Source organism: Oncorhynchus gorbuscha, linkage group LG23 (assembly GCF_021184085.1).
Source record: "Oncorhynchus gorbuscha isolate QuinsamMale2020 ecotype Even-year linkage group LG23, OgorEven_v1.0, whole genome shotgun sequence".
NCBI lineage: Eukaryota > Metazoa > Chordata > Actinopteri > Salmoniformes > Salmonidae > Oncorhynchus > Oncorhynchus gorbuscha.
Genome location: NC_060195.1, coordinates 52,919,756 through 52,934,387, shown reverse-complemented (window position 1 = coordinate 52,934,387; position 14,632 = coordinate 52,919,756). Strand labels below are relative to the sequence as shown.

At 43.9% G+C, this 14,632-nt stretch overlaps 1 protein-coding gene across 4 annotated transcripts in view; it reads right to left on the bottom strand.

Moving 5' to 3' along the window:
* Positions 1-9,420, bottom strand: part of LOC124010592 (glycogen synthase kinase-3 beta-like) — a 40,807-nt gene extending 31,387 nt beyond the window's left edge. For all 4 annotated transcript variants that reach the window (XM_046323234.1, XM_046323237.1, XM_046323235.1 and 1 more), the window contains exon 1: positions 8,477-9,420. In XM_046323234.1, the coding sequence (XP_046179190.1) occupies positions 8,477-8,564 (88 nt within the window). In that variant the 5' untranslated portion in view covers positions 8,565-9,420. The remainder of the gene's footprint in view (positions 1-8,476) is intronic.
* Positions 9,421-14,632: the final 5,212 nt, after the last annotated feature.

The window sequence follows — 14,632 nt, the reverse complement described above, 5'->3', positions numbered from 1 at the left end:
GAATCCGGAAACTATTATTTCGAAAACAAAACGTTTTATCTTTCAGTGAAATATGGAACCGTTCCGTATTGTATCTAACCGATGGCATCCCTAAGTCTAAATATTGCTGTTAGATTGCACAACCTTCAATGTTATGTCATAATTACGTAAAATTCTGGCAAATTAGTTCGCAATGAGCCAGGCGGCCCAAACTGTGTCATATACCCTGACTCTGCATGCAATGAACGCAAGAGAAGTGACACAATTTCACATGGTTAATATTGCCTGCTAACCTGGATTTCTTTTAGCTAAATATGCAGGTTTAAAAATATATACTTCTCTGTATTGATTTTAAGAAAGGTATTGATGTTTATGGTTAGGTACACGGAGCAACGACAGTCCTTTTTCGCGAATGCGCAACGCATCAATTGTATGCAACGCAGGACATGCTAGATAAACTAGTAAGATCAACCATGTGTAGTTATAACTAGTGATTATGATTGATTGATTGTTTTTTATAAGATAAGTTTAATGCTAGCTCGCAACTTACCTTGGCTTCTACTGCATTCGCGTAACAGGCAGGCTCCTTGTGGAGTGCAATGAGATTTCCGATTACAGATTTCCGATTGTTATGAAAACTTGAAATGGGCCCTAATTAAAATCGGCCATTCCGATTAATCGGTTGACCTCTAATCCAGGACCTATATAATAGGCAGTGTCAGAGGAAAGCCCATAAAATTGTCAGAGACTCCAGTCACCCAAGTTATAGACTTTTCTCTGCTACCGCACGGCAAGCCAAGTCTAGGACCAAAAGGCTCCTCAACAGCTTCTACCCACAAGCCATACCATGAGACTGCTGAACAATTTATAAAATCGCCCCCGGACAATTTACAATTTACATCCCTTTTGTACACTCGCTGTGTTTGTTTGTTACCTATGCATAGTCACTTCGCCCCCACCTACATGTACAGACTACCTCAACTAGCCTGTACCCCTGCACACTGACTCGGTTCCATTGCCCCCTGTATATAGCCTCGTTATTGTTATTCTTGTGTTACTTTTATTATTAGTTTTTATTTTAGTCTACTTGGTAAATATTTTCTTCTTCTTGAACTGCACTGTTGGTTAAGGGCAAGTCTACACTTGTATTCGGCGCATGTGACTAATAACATTTGATCACATGACCAGAACAATTAGTTCAATGGTCTACTGCAGAGCTCTCCAACCCTGTTCCTGGGGAGCTGCCTTCCTGTAGGTTTGCTCTCCAACCCCGGTTGTAACTAACCTGATGCAGTTAATCAACCAGCTAATTATTAGAATCAGGTGCACTAGATTAGGGTTGAAGCGAAAACCTACAGGATGGTAGCACTCCAAGAACAGGGTTGGAGAGCCCTGGTCTACTGACAGCCCAACCCTCCCTCCATTCCTATAAGGGACTGACTGGCCCCTAACACTGGCGGCTTCCCATTTCCTAAGTCAGGGCTAGGATGTGGGTTATGGAGGGTCAGCCCCACAGAAAATATGGAAACAATTGACCAGATAGAGCTCTGTAACCATTTCTGAACAAATGGTTAATATTATTGCTCTGTCAACAGGTTTACACCCCTTGTTGTGGGACACCCTTAAGGCTTAGATTGGAAAGGTTTAGTTTAGACTGTCTTAAGTCCAGAGACAAAAATGACCTCTTGCTGAACAGACAGAGATCGTGCCTGGCTGACAGTCAGACAGTTACAGGACTGTCTCAGACAGTGTCACAGAATTTTTTTGCCATATTATGTTGATACCTTCAGATTAATGTTATCCCCCATTAATCATCATTGGGGTTAATACTACGAAAGTATTATGTTTGAAAATGTTATGTTACTGATACACTTCCCATAGCATGCCCAACATTCTGCTATGAGCTACACATCAGGCATCTTACAACTTTTAATTAGACATTTTCCAGAGTTGTGTAATGGAAAGGTAATGCGAAACCTCTTGGGTTGCAGAACTCACGTAATGTGTTCCCGGTAGTACCGAGTTCTGAGCACATACCTACATTTTCCTCGCACATTCCAAAGCCTGACTGGTGGTGAGCCATTTCCCCTCCCCACAGGGACCAGAGGCTCGGCCCACGTCAACAGCTACATCAAAGCCTTTCATTTCCTTCTGTACACTGACTCACACTATCATCATAACATCACACTGGCTACCATTATCAACAGAGTCGATACACTACCCAGATGCACATTATCAAATGTACGCAGGGAGGGATGCAAGCTGAGAACCATTCACACAGACTTGCAGGCGACGCAAACAAGCGGACACAGACAACACATGATGCTCTTAGGTTGGAAATGATAGAGATCTGGTTTCAGAGACACAGCTGCCATTTGGTCACTCAGTTCTTGAAAACAAGCTTCGCAATCAAAACGGTCCTCCTCACACAAATACAGGGTTGGGGAGTAAATGATTACATGTAATCTGACTATGAAAAAACTAACCAGCTTCGTTACCAGCTAAAATATTGTAATCAGATTACAGACACTTGAAAAACTAGATTACTTCTTGGATTACATTCAGAAAGTATGTTTGTGAAAAAATATATTATCGCACCTTTGTTTTCTCAATGACATTAAATTCAGCGTTGAAACAAGGCCCAAGTCAGAGACCACTATGATGACGCCAAATACATTTGATAGATAATTTGTCTTCTTCTAATGCCTAATGGAAAGGAATCCAAAAGCAACTAAAGTGATCAGATTACAGAGTTTGGGTAATCCAAAACATTACTGATTACAATTCTGGACATGTAACTAGTAACTAACAGATTACATTTAGAAAGTAACCTACCCAACCCTGCATACACAGCGTACTGTCATTGACTGCAGTATAGATTTAATTTTTAAAAAATTATAAGGGCAGGGGTTAAAAGCTAAATACTTTTTTTGTTCATGGCCAGCTGCTTTGGAAACTCCTCAGAGGGGGCAGGATGCAGAGCGAGTAACTAAGCGAGCGAGCGAGCCACAAGCTGTTCTAGGTTTGCAGTTGCATCATGATGCTGCTAATACCAGTTCTTCAGATCTGGGGCCACGTTCCCAGCCGCCACATTCAGCAGACAGACTGAGACCGATGCGTTCACACAGACAAATGCGTTTACGATTGGAGCGCAGACCTGCAGGGCCTGAGCACTATATGGTTAGCCGTTATATTACAAGGGTCTACCTTCTGCACGCACTGTAGCAGGGCAGTACACTGGGGAGAAAGTGAAGCTCATCGCACACAACAGCTTATCCACTAGGAATAATGTCTCACTTCAACATGGCGAGGGGAAGAATGCAATGAGGGTTTGATTTGCTTGAGCAATCCTGTAAAGGAAAAGCTTGTGTTTTTGTGTCTTAGCCCAATACTGCCAAAAGCTGGTGTGTGTGTATGAAGAGAACTGAAACAAGTTAGTGATACTACTGTAGGCGTGGGTGTGTGAGTATTCAACATTGCCTTACAGCATGTTTGATTAAAGCCTTTGGATCAAAAGCTGTTCCTCGGAGAACAAAGTGAGCAGAGTGACGAGGAGCCCGATACCGGCTCAGCACTTTGCTATGTGATGAGTCAGAGCAGAGTCTGTGACAACACAGGCACATTTCCCACCCACCCAAAATCTCTCTGACACACACAGGCTATGAACAACCTTTTTCATACAGAGCCACCTTTACTTTTTTTTAAAGAAAGTATTGCTATTATCATCCAAATCCCTAAACTTTTTTCAGTTTAGCTGTGAGATATGGGTGGAACCAGCCTTTTCTTGCCATCATTCAGAATGTTGATGGACAATACTCATAAGCTATCAACTGACAGAAATTCATCATTTCTATAAATTTCAGCTTTTTAAAAATGAGAATGTGTCTTAACACATTGGCATTCCTTCTCCAACACAAACCACAACCAGGTGAGGACGTATCCTAACGCTGCTTGGTTAGTAGGTTGCCATAGTGCCTCTGCCACAGTGAGTCAGCACGTGATTCCCTCTGATAAGGTGCGGTTTAGCACAACGGGGAGGGAAAGAGCACCCGTGCCACTAAGTATAGTGTTGTAAGCGGAGGATGCTTCTCTGTTGCTACATACACACACTCAGCCCAAAATACTGCCCTGTAGGTGAGGCCAATCCCGCAAAATAAACACAGACATAACCCACACACTGAGACCAAGGGCTTTAACACCTGGGGGATGTAACGCAGTAACTGCTCCCCAAAACAAAATCCCAAACCCTTTTCTTTGATGTGTAATGTGCATATTAAACTATACTTTGCTTATGGCTACATTAGCTGATGTCAAGACTATCATGCGCACAGGTCAAATATATGTATGCCGGTGACACAACCGCCAATAAGGACATTGATTTATTTGAGGTTCTTTACCAGCGGAGTTAATCCCAAAGGCCACGGGGAGTAGCCCTGACGCCAGAGCAGCAGTAGCTCAGCAACAGGAAGGAAACAGGACACCAGAGGAGATGCACAACCCACTGAACTGGTCACAAGACCCTTGGCATGTTCGTGACAGTCGGGTCGTAGTAAGCCTGCTGAGAATAAACAGCAAATGTAATCCTATTTTTCATTCAGAGGGGAGTGAGTCGTGCGGGGGGAAATTCAACGAGCCAGGCATCTAGCGAAAGTCTTGAAGGATCTGCTGAGGTCTCATATCTGGCTCCAATTTTCTCCCCTAAGCGTTACTAAGAGTGGATCAAGGGCAGCTGAAATGGAATTACGTAACGGCACCTCTCTTCTTTATGAGCATCTCACATCGCGTTATGCTGTTACAGCATAACGCAAGGCCACATGGAAGAATGAGACAAATTAGGCGCTTTTGATGATAACATATGGGCGTAAATAATATGATGACTTGAACAAACCATAAAAAGGCTATTTTTGAAAATGTGGTGGACTTTGGTCTTCTCATATGATCCAATTAGATGAAGACTTTCCCTTCAGTAGACTCCCAAATCAATTAGGGTTCTTTATCAGCTGTTTTAACTGCATCACCAAGGCTGCGTTTACACAACCAGTCCAATTCATATTAAAAAAACTTTTAACCCTAAATTAGTCCTTTGACCAATCACATCAGGTTTTTTCACATTAGATCTTTTTCAAAGCTGACCATCAGAAATGTGCTGCCTTTGTAAACGCAGCCCAAGGCATGTCAACTGACTTTCATTACCATGTTTAATGTTCGGTAGGACTCACCATAGCAAACAAATGAACATTTGTATTTCTAATTGGGCATACCTAGTCCGCTGCACAACTGAATGCATTCAACAGAAATGTGTCTTCCGCATTTAATCCAAATGAATCTACGTTCACGTCATCGGCGCCCGGTAGCAGTTGTTGTTGGGGGTTAACTGCCTTGCTCAAGAGCAGAGCAGCAGATATTTCCACCTTGCCGGCTCTGGGATTCCAAACCAGCGATTTTACAGACACTGGCCCAACGCTCTTTACCGCTAGGCTACCTGCTGCAAAGATTAGGGTTTACTCTGTTTTCAACTGTTTGGTGCCTACTGAACGTTGGAGAACATATCTAATTATGATCAATGCCGCCACCTCACCCACCCGCATATCACCCTGTCATCCGTTCATGTTCACATGCTCAGCCTTCACATCCTCCTTCTCCTCCTCTCCCCAGCTGGACATTACATCTGATGCTTTCTTCTCCAGATCCCCATTTCCATTTCCTCCTGGCTAGTACACAATAGACTATGTAATACACCACTAGGGGGCAAAGCCTTCTCCGAATACAAATGAGGGCTAAAAAGGTAATCTTATGGTGAGCTATTTCCCAACATCTTTGTCCAGGTTCTTTAATTTGTACTTCAGCAAACAAGCAAGCAAACACCAAGGCCTAGCTCGACATTAACGCTTGTCCTCTTGTCTGGGACAAGTAAAAATATAGATTTTAGTAAAAAATATATATAAATCACAATATCAAACAATTACTCCGATCCGAATAATATTCAAATACATTTTTCAGATTCAAAATGTCTACATTTCAAAGTGTAGGTGATATGCATATTGGCTAGTCTAATGTCCAAAACGATGCTGATATGAGGAAGGCGGCAGAAAATGTAGGCAAACATTAATGAGGCTTTTAATAACATAAATATAAGTTAAACGCCAGTCATGTTTGACAAATATAATGAAGGATAATTAACATTAATGTCTAAAGGCTTGATTAATATGCTATTGAAACCAGCATTTCTCATGTTCCATTGGTTTTCAAAAATCAACTTTATTTTATTGTCCAGCAGTCAAAGGCATAATTCTAGTCATAATAGTAACCCATGCTCGTTGACGCATCTTTAAAACTCCCCTATTTCTTAATTTCTAAAGGGTATTTTCATCTCCGTCACATTAAACAGATTGTCTCAAAAGCGTACCGCACGCACAGTGTTTTCCCCCGTATTGCATTTTGGAACATTCATGCATAGCCTACAGCCATGTGCGTATTGTTGAGCATATAATATGAAGTAATAATTATTTATCAGCATTTTAAGCTAAACGGTCTGACCTGCTGCATCAGCCTCATTGCTGTTTATAAAAAATATATGTGCAGCGGTCCCATAACTGTCCCAGACTCTGTTTTGGACTGTAGGCATGTTTTTTTATCGTCCCAGGGATGGCGGGACACTCTTAATTTCGAGCCCTGGAGGGAATTATTTCATAAAAACACTTGGTTGTCATTGTAATGTTGCAATGTTTTATAGGCTACCAAGGGGGGGCCAACCATCCTCTAGGAGAGCCTTAAAAAAGCCTAAATAATAATAATAATAAACGTTAAAAAATTTAAAAGCATGTTGCCTACATTTTTGTTTGATTTTCTATGGTAAAAAACATGTATTGTATTTTGTAAAGAGGACAATTAACTTGATATTTTAGACAAGTAAAAAAAGATCTGTCCTAGGACAAGTGATTAAAAAGTTAATGTCAAGCCCTGTAAGTCTATGTGAGAGAAAAGAGCATAGCCCACTGTCATCTTATGTGCACACATAAACAGGATGACTTTCCAAAGACGGGAACTTGGTTTTGGCCCATTTATAATGTAATTAAGTCGATGTGTTGAAACGAGACAGTTATTTGCTCTCCAAGGGTTGACCAGGCTTTTCAGTAGACAGACATTTTAAAAAGCACTAGCAGGTTAGGACTGACTGGAGTCATATGACCAACCATGGATACTTTCAGAGACGCAGGCAGACACCCAATTCTGCGAACCAATCAGAAAGTCCCAGTGCTGCCCCCATTTTCTGTGGTCTGCTGATGCTGCACGGCAGAGTAGGGGCCAGCAGCTCTCCATGCGCTGAGCAACTTGTCAATTATTGAGCTGAACAAAGTGCTGATGAGCTGTGTGACCTGGCTGGCTGTGTGTGAAGCTCCAAAAGTAGTAGTAGTCAGAACTAGCCTCATTTACCAGATGTTGAAGCTTTACTAGAAGTAGACCTATGCAGCAAAAGCATCCAGTATGGAGAATTTAGATGAAGATCAATGAATTTGGTGAAAGGCTGATGCTCCTATGTGCCATTTATTATTTTGATGAACCAAGCAATCTTATATTGGCATTAGATGTGAGTATAATGAAATGGAGTTACAATGGAATCCTACAGAAAAGTTAAGTGGCGTTTTAGGTTTTTATCCCACTTCCACAAACCCTTTGGCAAAGACCAATGATACGGTGGGTGACACCTGACCCAACAGTCTAGCAAAACCAACCTGCAGTACATACTGCCCAGTGGACAGACCTCTAAGTCTACTGGTCTGAATTAATTCTGCAGCCCCGGGGCTTCATCTGACCTAACCCTGCTCGATACCCGAGAGAGCTCAATCAACACTACCCATGGTGGGGAATGAGTGGATTGGACATGACAGTGTTCCCCTCGGCATGCCCTATCAGCTCTTTCACCAATCCATTGTTTCGATACTCCCAAAAATCAAGGGGTCAATCTCTAAAGTAGAGGTAAGGCTCAAATGCAGTGATCACTCCTCCTGCCAGAGGCATTTTGACTAGTTTACACATTGAGCACTACAAGCAAACATACTTTTGCGTCTAGGCTACTTTATGGTCGTTAATAATATGATCAGTGATCATTTGGAAAGCTCCAATGGTATCTTACCATCCATTTAAAAAATGTATGATGACGTTTCTCAATAATCCCAGACATAATGCTAATAACGTCATGCAAAATACCAGACGGTGGCTCTAAGTGCACTGGTTGGGTCTAGGTGACAACGGTTAACTAAGCATATGACTTGGACAGTGAATGGGAGAGTAACGTTACTGTCTGAAAATGTGTGGACCCATATGGCATTTCAATATTAAATGTGAATTAGGCTAGGCCTAGTCCACTTCAATATATCAATAATTTACCCCTCTCTCATAATAGCAGCCGCAGAGTATTATGACAAAAAAAAGCACAGAGAACCTTTCAGATTTTTTGTTGTCGTAAACTTGCGTTTAACTCGATGGTCATACTTACTGCTGACTTTCATACTGCCAAATGCTGAGGGCTGCGGCACTGTCTTGCAGCTCTCCGCAAAGGAGGTGGTTCTGGGCCGACCCGACATATTCCAATCCAAGATATCCCCGCTTCGTCTTCAGTCGAATCGTACTATTCCCAGTACTATTAGTCTTTTGACTTTCCAGTTCTTATTAGTCTTTGACTTAAAATATAATTAGCTAATTCCACGATAGAGGTCTGCTTCTTCTTATATCGTTCTAGCACGAACTAGCCAGCCAGCTAGCTAGCTAGCTAGCAAACTAATTTCGAACCGGTCAGCTGTGTCAGGTCTCGAGCTGTCGTCCAGCCACATTCAGCAAGAATCTGTCATTCCTTTTATTTAGTATGTTCTTGTCACTTACCTAGGCTAACGTTACAAAGGCATTCTATGAAATAACGTCCTGAGATAGGTGTCTCATAAATTGGGCCTCTCAAAGTTGCCAGTACATTTTTTTAAACACAACCGTAAACAGGAATTAGGCTACATACAGTGGCATGAACGTCAAGTCTGCTTACATTGAATGATTCCCCAAAGAAAACAATATCAGGTCCAATAGCAAATCTTCATATTCTTATATGGAGACTAAAGGATCCGACAGCACCAGCCATGGCGGCTCCCAGTCTCAGACCGACCAACATTCAAATCGGACACAAATGAACAAAATTCACGATTTTAGGCCGAAAGAAACGCACGGACGTTTCAGTGACAAGTTCGCCTCCATAAACACGGAAGCAATTGTCCTTGCTGGCTGACGACGACGTGAAAGACTATCGCAAATGTATTTTTTGTTGCTGAAAATAGTTATGATACAGCTCCACTAAATCTGAAATTCTCTTTTGATTCCTTCTTTCTCTGTCTGCTACTTCTCTTTGTCAGACTACGAGCAGAACAACGCAAATTACTTAAACAATTGAGTGGGTGAATCTCTTTTCACGATGTCCACTAGATAGCACAGCCACAAAGTCAATGTGCCCCTATTGTAAAGATTCATGAAAAGAAAACGTAAATTTTTGGTCTTAATTTCAGGCCATGGTTAGGTATACGGTAAGGATAAAAAACATTTTAAGAAAATATATTTTAGAAATGGGCGGGGTTTATTACTTTGTGACTGTGGTAAGTAGTGTCGACCTTCTACGCAAATCTAAAACTACGGGAATATCGAATTGTGCACGCTCAATCAGACGCGAGGAGGTCACGTCGACCAATCCAAAGCGAATCCATACGAAATTTGTGTAGAGAACGAACGCCCAATGAGCGCGTTGATGAGCGCGTCTACTGCCGCTACTGTCAAGAAAAAATGTATTTAAAGGTAGTTCGACATACCACCTAATGGTGTAGTAGAGTGTATTCATGGGTGCCAAGGAAAGCCAGGCTTAGCCAAATATTTGACAAATAAAACAAATGTTAAAAAACATTCCCTTTCCTCTCTTGCTTTCTTTTAATAATTTTCCATCAATTGGCAAGTGACTGATTCTCACCAGAGAAAGCATCCAAGCGAGCGAAACAGCTCCCTTCTGTTTCAGTATGTGTTCATTCGGAAAGTATTCAGACCCCTTGACTTTTTCCAAAATTGGTTACATTACATCCTTATTCTACAATTGATTCAATCGATTTTTCCATCATCAATCTACACAATACCCCACAAAGGCAAAGCAAAAACATTTTTTAGAAATGTTTGCTAATTTATTGAAAATAAAAAAGTACTTTGTTGAAGCTCCGTTGGCAGCGATTACAGCATAGTGTCTTCTTGGGTATGACGCTACATGCTTCTCTGCAGATTCTCTCAAGCTCTGTCAGGTTGGATGGGGAGATGTTCGATCTGGTTCAAGTCCGGGCTCTGGCTGGGCCACTCAAGGACATTCGGAGACGTGTCCTGAAGCCACTCCTGCGTTGTCTTGGCTTTGGGCTAAGGGTCATTGTCCTGTTGGAAGGTGAACCTTTGCCCCAGTTTGAGGTCCTGGGCGCTCTGGAGAAGGTTTTCAATCAAGGATCTCTCTGTACTTTGCTCTGTTCATCTTTGACTCGATCCTGACTAGTCTCCCAGTCCCTGCCGCGGAACAACATCCCACACCATGATGCTGCCACCACCATGCTTCACCGTAGGGATGGTGCCAGGTTTCCTCCAGACGTGACGCTTGGCATTCAAGCCAAAGAGTTCAAACTTGGTTTCATCAGACCAAAGAATCTTGTTTCTCATGGTCTGAGAGTCTTTCGGGGCCTTTTGACTAACTCCAAGAGGGCTGTCGTGCCATTTACTGAGGAGTGGCTTCAATCTAGCCACACAACCATAAAGGCCTGATTGGTGCTCCCATCTCCACAGAGGAACTCTAGAGCTCTGTCAGAGTGACCATCGGGTTCTTGGTAAGGCTCCCTGACCAAGGCCCTTCTCTCCCTTTTGCTTAGTTTGGCCGGGTGGCCAGATCTAGAAATAGTCTTCATGGTTCCAAACTTCTTCCATTTAAGAATGATGGAGTCCACTGTGTTCTTGGGGACCTTCAATGCTGTAGAAGTTTTTTTGGTACCCTTCCCCCGATCATGGCTTGGTTTTTGCTCTGACATGCACTGTCAACTGTGGCACCTTATATAGACAGGTGTGTGCCTTTCAAAATCATGTCCAATCAATTGAATTTACCACAGGTAGACTCCAATCAAGTTGTAGAAACATCTCAAGGATGATCAATGATTACAGAATGTTCCTGAGCTCAATTTCGAGTCTCAAAGCAAAGGCCCTGAATACTTAATAAGGTATGTCTGGGTTTAATTTTATACATTTGCGAAAATTTCTAAAAACTTATTTTTGCTTTGTCATTATGGGGTATTTGTGTGTTGATTGCTGAGGTTTAAAAAAAAATCTAATTTAGAATAAGGCTGTAACGTAACAAAATGTGGAAATACTTTCTGAATGCACTGTATCTGATGCTGTCTGAACCAAAATAGTATGTTGCTGCCATAGCATCTGATTGATGCCAGCAAGCATTTGGCCTCCCTTAATAAAATAATTAGCCAATCAGCATTAAGCTGAGCTCAACTGTGTGCAGCAAAACGCCCCCCAAGGGAGGCCAGTTTGGATTTGGCTTTACAACTATAAATCGGCCATTTCCTAAGCCATGGATGGAGATGGGGAGTTGGACTTAATTCTCTGTACAGGCCAATGATTGTGATGGCGATTCTGATCTAACCATGAATTAATATGTTTTGCCACTGGCCTGAGACAACTGGAGTTCAATATGTGGCCTACATGTAGCCTAGTTAGCTAATTTAGCAGGTTCATTGTTGCCCACGCGTGAAAGTTAGGCTAGCTGTTATGCAGGTGAATGAGGACCCAAAAGCGACTTGGCGAAAACAGAGTCTTTAATCCAGTAAAGGAAATATGCAATACTCCTAGACAAATCGGAGCGGTAAATAAAGTATAAAAAACAATTCCACTCGTAATGACGAGAACAGACTGGAGACTCGATCATAAACTGTAGGTTGCCTCGGGAAGGCACTTGACCGTAGCAGACTCAGACACCTGCTCACCACGCAGCATCTGAGGGAAACACGACACGACAGGGCGATACAAAGACACAGCACGGTGAACAATATACAAGGATCCGACAGGACAGAAACGGAAAACAAGGGGAGAAATAGGGACTCTAATCAGGGGAAAAGATAGGGAACAGGAGTGGAAAGACTAAATGATTGATTAGGGGAATATGAACAGCTGGGAGCAGGAACGGAACGATAGAGAGAAGAGAGAGAGGAAGGGAGAGAGAAAAAAGGGAACGAACCTAAAAAGACCAGCAGGGGGAAAAAACGAACAGAAGGAAAAGCAAAATGACAAGACAATATAAGACAAAACATGACAGTACCCCCCCACTCACCGAGCGCCTCCTGGCGCACTCGAGGAGGAATCCTGGCGGCAACGGAGGAAATCATCAATCAGTGAACGGTCCAGCACGTCCCGAGACGGAACCCAACTCCTCTCCTCAGGACCGTAACCCTCCCAATCCACTAAGTATTGGTGACCCCGTCCCCGAGAACGCATGTCCATGATCCTACGTACCTTGTAAATAGGTGCGCTCTCGACAAGGACGGGAGGGGGGGAGGGAAGACGAACGGGAGTGCGAAGAAAGGGCTTGACACAGGAGACATGAAGACAGGATGGACGCGACGAAGATGTCGCGGAAGAAGCAGTCGCACAGCGACAGGATTGACGACCTGGGAGACACGGAACAGACCAATGAACCGCGGAGTCAACTTACGAGAAGCTGTCGTAAGAGGAAGGTTGCGAGTGCAAAGCCACACTCTCTGGCCGCAACAATACCTTGGACTCTTAATCCTACGTTTATTGGCGGCTCTCACTGTCTGTGCCCTGTAGCGGCAAAGTGCAGACCTCACCCTCCTCCAGGTGCGCTCACAACGTTGGACAAACGCTTGAGCGGAGGGAACGCTGGACTCGGCAAGCTGGGATGAGAACAGAGGAGGCTGGTAACCCAGACTACTCTGAAACGGAGATAACCCGGTAGCAGACGAAGGAAGCGAGTTGTGAGCGTATTCTGCCCAGGGGAGCTGTTCTGCCCAAGACGCAGGGTTTCTGAAAGAAAGGCTGCGTAGTATGCGACCAATCGTCTGATTGGCCCTCTCTGCTTGACCGTTAGACTGGGGATGAAACCCGGAAGAGAGACTGACGGACGCACCAATCAAACGACAGAACTCCCTCCAAAACTGTGACGTGAATTGCGGGCCTCTGTCTGAAACGGCGTCTAACGGGAGGCCATGAATTCTGAACACATTCTCGATGATGATTTGTGCCGTCTCCTTAGCGGAAGGAAGTTTAGCGAGGGGAATGAAATGTGCCGCCTTAGAGAACCTATCGACAACCGTAAGAATCACAGTCTTCCCCGCAGACAAAGGCAGACCGGTAATGAAGTCTAGGGCGATGTGAGACCATGGTCGAGAAGGAATGGGAAGCGGTCTGAGACGACCGGCAGGAGGAGAGTTACCTGACTTAGTCTGCGCGCAGTCCGAACAAGCAGCCACGAAACGGCGCGTGTCACGCTCCTGAGTCGGCCACCAAAAGCGCTGGCGAATAGAAGCAAGAGTGCCTCGAACGCCGGGATGACCAGCTAACTTGGCAGAGTGAGCCCACTGAAGAACAGCCAGACGAGTAGAAACAGGAACGAAAAGAAGGTTACTAGGACAAGCGCGCGGCGACGCAGTGTGCGTGAGTGCTTGCTTAACCTGTCTTTCAATTCCCCAGACTGTCAACCCGACAACACGCCCATAAGGAAGAATCCCCTCGGGATCAGTAGAAGCCACAGAAGAACTAAAAAGACGGGATAAGGCATCAGGCTTGGTGTTCTTGCTACCCGGACGGTAAGAAATCACAAACTCGAAACGAGCGAAAAACAACGCCCAACGAGCTTGACGAGCATTAAGTCGTTTGGCAGAACGGATGTACTCAAGGTTCTTATGGTCTGTCCAAACGACAAAAGGAACGGTCGCCCCCTCCAACCACTGTCGCCATTCGCCTAGGGCTAAGCGGATGGCGAGCAGTTCGCGGTTACCCACATCATAGTTGCGTTCAGATGGCGACAGGCGATGAGAAAAATAAGCGCAAGGATGAACCTTATCGTCAGACTGGAAGCGCTGGGATAGAATGGCTCCCACGCCTACCTCTGAAGCGTCAACCTCGACAATGAATTGTCTAGTGACGTCAGGAGTAACGAGGATAGGAGCGGACGTAAAACGTTCTTTAAGAAGATCAAAATCTCCCTGGGCGGAACCGGACCACTTAAAACACGTCTTGACAGAAGTAAGAGCTGTGAGAGGGGCAGCAACTTGACCGAAATTACGAATGAAACGCCGATAGAAATTAGCGAAACCTAGAAAGCGCTGCAACTCGACACGTGACCTTGGAACGGGCCACTCACTGACAGCTTGGACCTTAGCGGAATCCATCTGAATGCCTTCAGCGGAAATAACGGAACCGAGAAAAGTAACGGAGGAGACATGAAAAGAGCACTTCTCAGCCTTCACGTAGAGACAATTCTCTAAAAGGCGCTGGAGAACACGTCGAACGTGCTGAACATGAATCTCGAGTGACGGTGAAAAAATCAGGATATCGTCAAGGTAGACAAAAACAAAGATGT